Below are 1,142 nucleotides of genomic sequence, written 5' to 3'. Positions count from 1 at the left end.
GGTGCAGTTGGATAACTTGCCTGGAATGAGCCTGATGGCAGGAAAAGCGCTGAGCTCCGCTCGGATGTCCGACGCTGTCCTCAGCCAGTCGTCGCTGATGGCCAGTCAGCAGCTGCGCGACCGGGAGGGTGAGGGTGAGGGTGAGGGCAGAGCCGCGGCAGGGAGGGTGTGGGTGCTGCTGGGCTCTGGACTGGGGACTGAGAGGACCCCCTGGCAGTCTGTGGTGCAAAGCCACCTCCTCCAAGGAGCAGTGGGGAGCACGTGGGCTGCAGGGGAGTGTGTGCTGGTGGAGGGCGGCTCCGTGGGTGCTGCTGTGGGTCAGGGCCTGGGCTGGTGGGAGCGGTGATCCAGGTGAAACACGGGGCAGCTCAGCCTGTGATGTGAGCCTTTGGGCCATGGCAGCCTGCTGGCCCCATCCCCACGCTGGAGCTGGAACTCTGTAGTGCTCCCTGTGCAACCTCTGATGCTGTTCTTTGACCTTACAGAATGCGGGGAGAGTTTGGAAGGTCAAGAGCATCCCAACCTGGGTGATGGCAGCCAGCATCTAAACCCCTCCTGTTCCCCGTCGACGTGTATTACAGACGTGCTACTGAGCTACAAGCACCCGGAGGTGCCCTTCGGGATGGAGCAGGCAGGGGTGTAACCAGGAGGGAGTGAGTATCCCGCTGTCCTCCCCTTCCCAGCTGCACGCCTACGCTTCCCTCGATGGCAGACCCAAAGGCCTGACCCCTTCCCTGACATCTGTGTGTGTATCTCCTTCCCTGGCTCCCAGGGGAGAGACCATCAGCTCCGAGCTTCCACGCTGGTGGCTGCCTGCTGTCCCCTCCCTGCTCGCTCAGGGGTAGCACCCCTCCTGTCCTTCCCCTCCCTGCTGCCCTTCCAGAGCCCCATTCCCTCGGCAGGGTCTCCCTCCTGGGGCGTAGCTCCTGGGTCTGGACTGGGAAGGCGGTGGAGGGAGGGCTGTGGGAGCAGAACTGCCCTTCTCAGTGTCTCCTAACATCAGCTTCTCTCTCTTGCAGGTTTTACGTACGGCTTGGAAACAAAAAGGTCCATTTTAAACCAACAGTATCTAGCAGCATCGCGCCAAATTGCCGTAGTATTTCTGACTAACTGGAATACCATGGCCCCTTTCCTCATAACCA

The 1,142-nt window shown here is 61.0% G+C and overlaps 1 protein-coding gene across 1 annotated transcript in view; it reads left to right on the top strand.

The window, feature by feature from the left end:
• Window positions 1-643, top strand: part of LOC104526518 (serine/threonine-protein kinase SIK3-like) — a gene marked incomplete at its 5' end in the record, with an annotated part of 6,132 nt that extends 5,489 nt beyond the window's left edge. The window contains 2 exons of the mRNA XM_010169980.1: window positions 2-134; window positions 486-643. Of these exons, the coding sequence (XP_010168282.1) occupies window positions 2-134; window positions 486-643 (291 nt within the window). The remainder of the gene's footprint in view (window position 1; window positions 135-485) is intronic.
• Between the last annotated feature and the right edge of the window lie 499 nt (window positions 644-1,142).

The sequence above is a fragment of the Antrostomus carolinensis genome, unplaced genomic scaffold (assembly GCF_000700745.2).
Source record: "Antrostomus carolinensis isolate BGI_N321 unplaced genomic scaffold, ASM70074v2 scaffold26676, whole genome shotgun sequence".
Taxonomy (NCBI): Eukaryota; Metazoa; Chordata; class Aves; order Caprimulgiformes; family Caprimulgidae; genus Antrostomus; species Antrostomus carolinensis.
The sequence above is the reverse complement of the archived record's forward strand: the minus strand, read 5'-3'. Positions and strand labels throughout refer to the sequence as shown.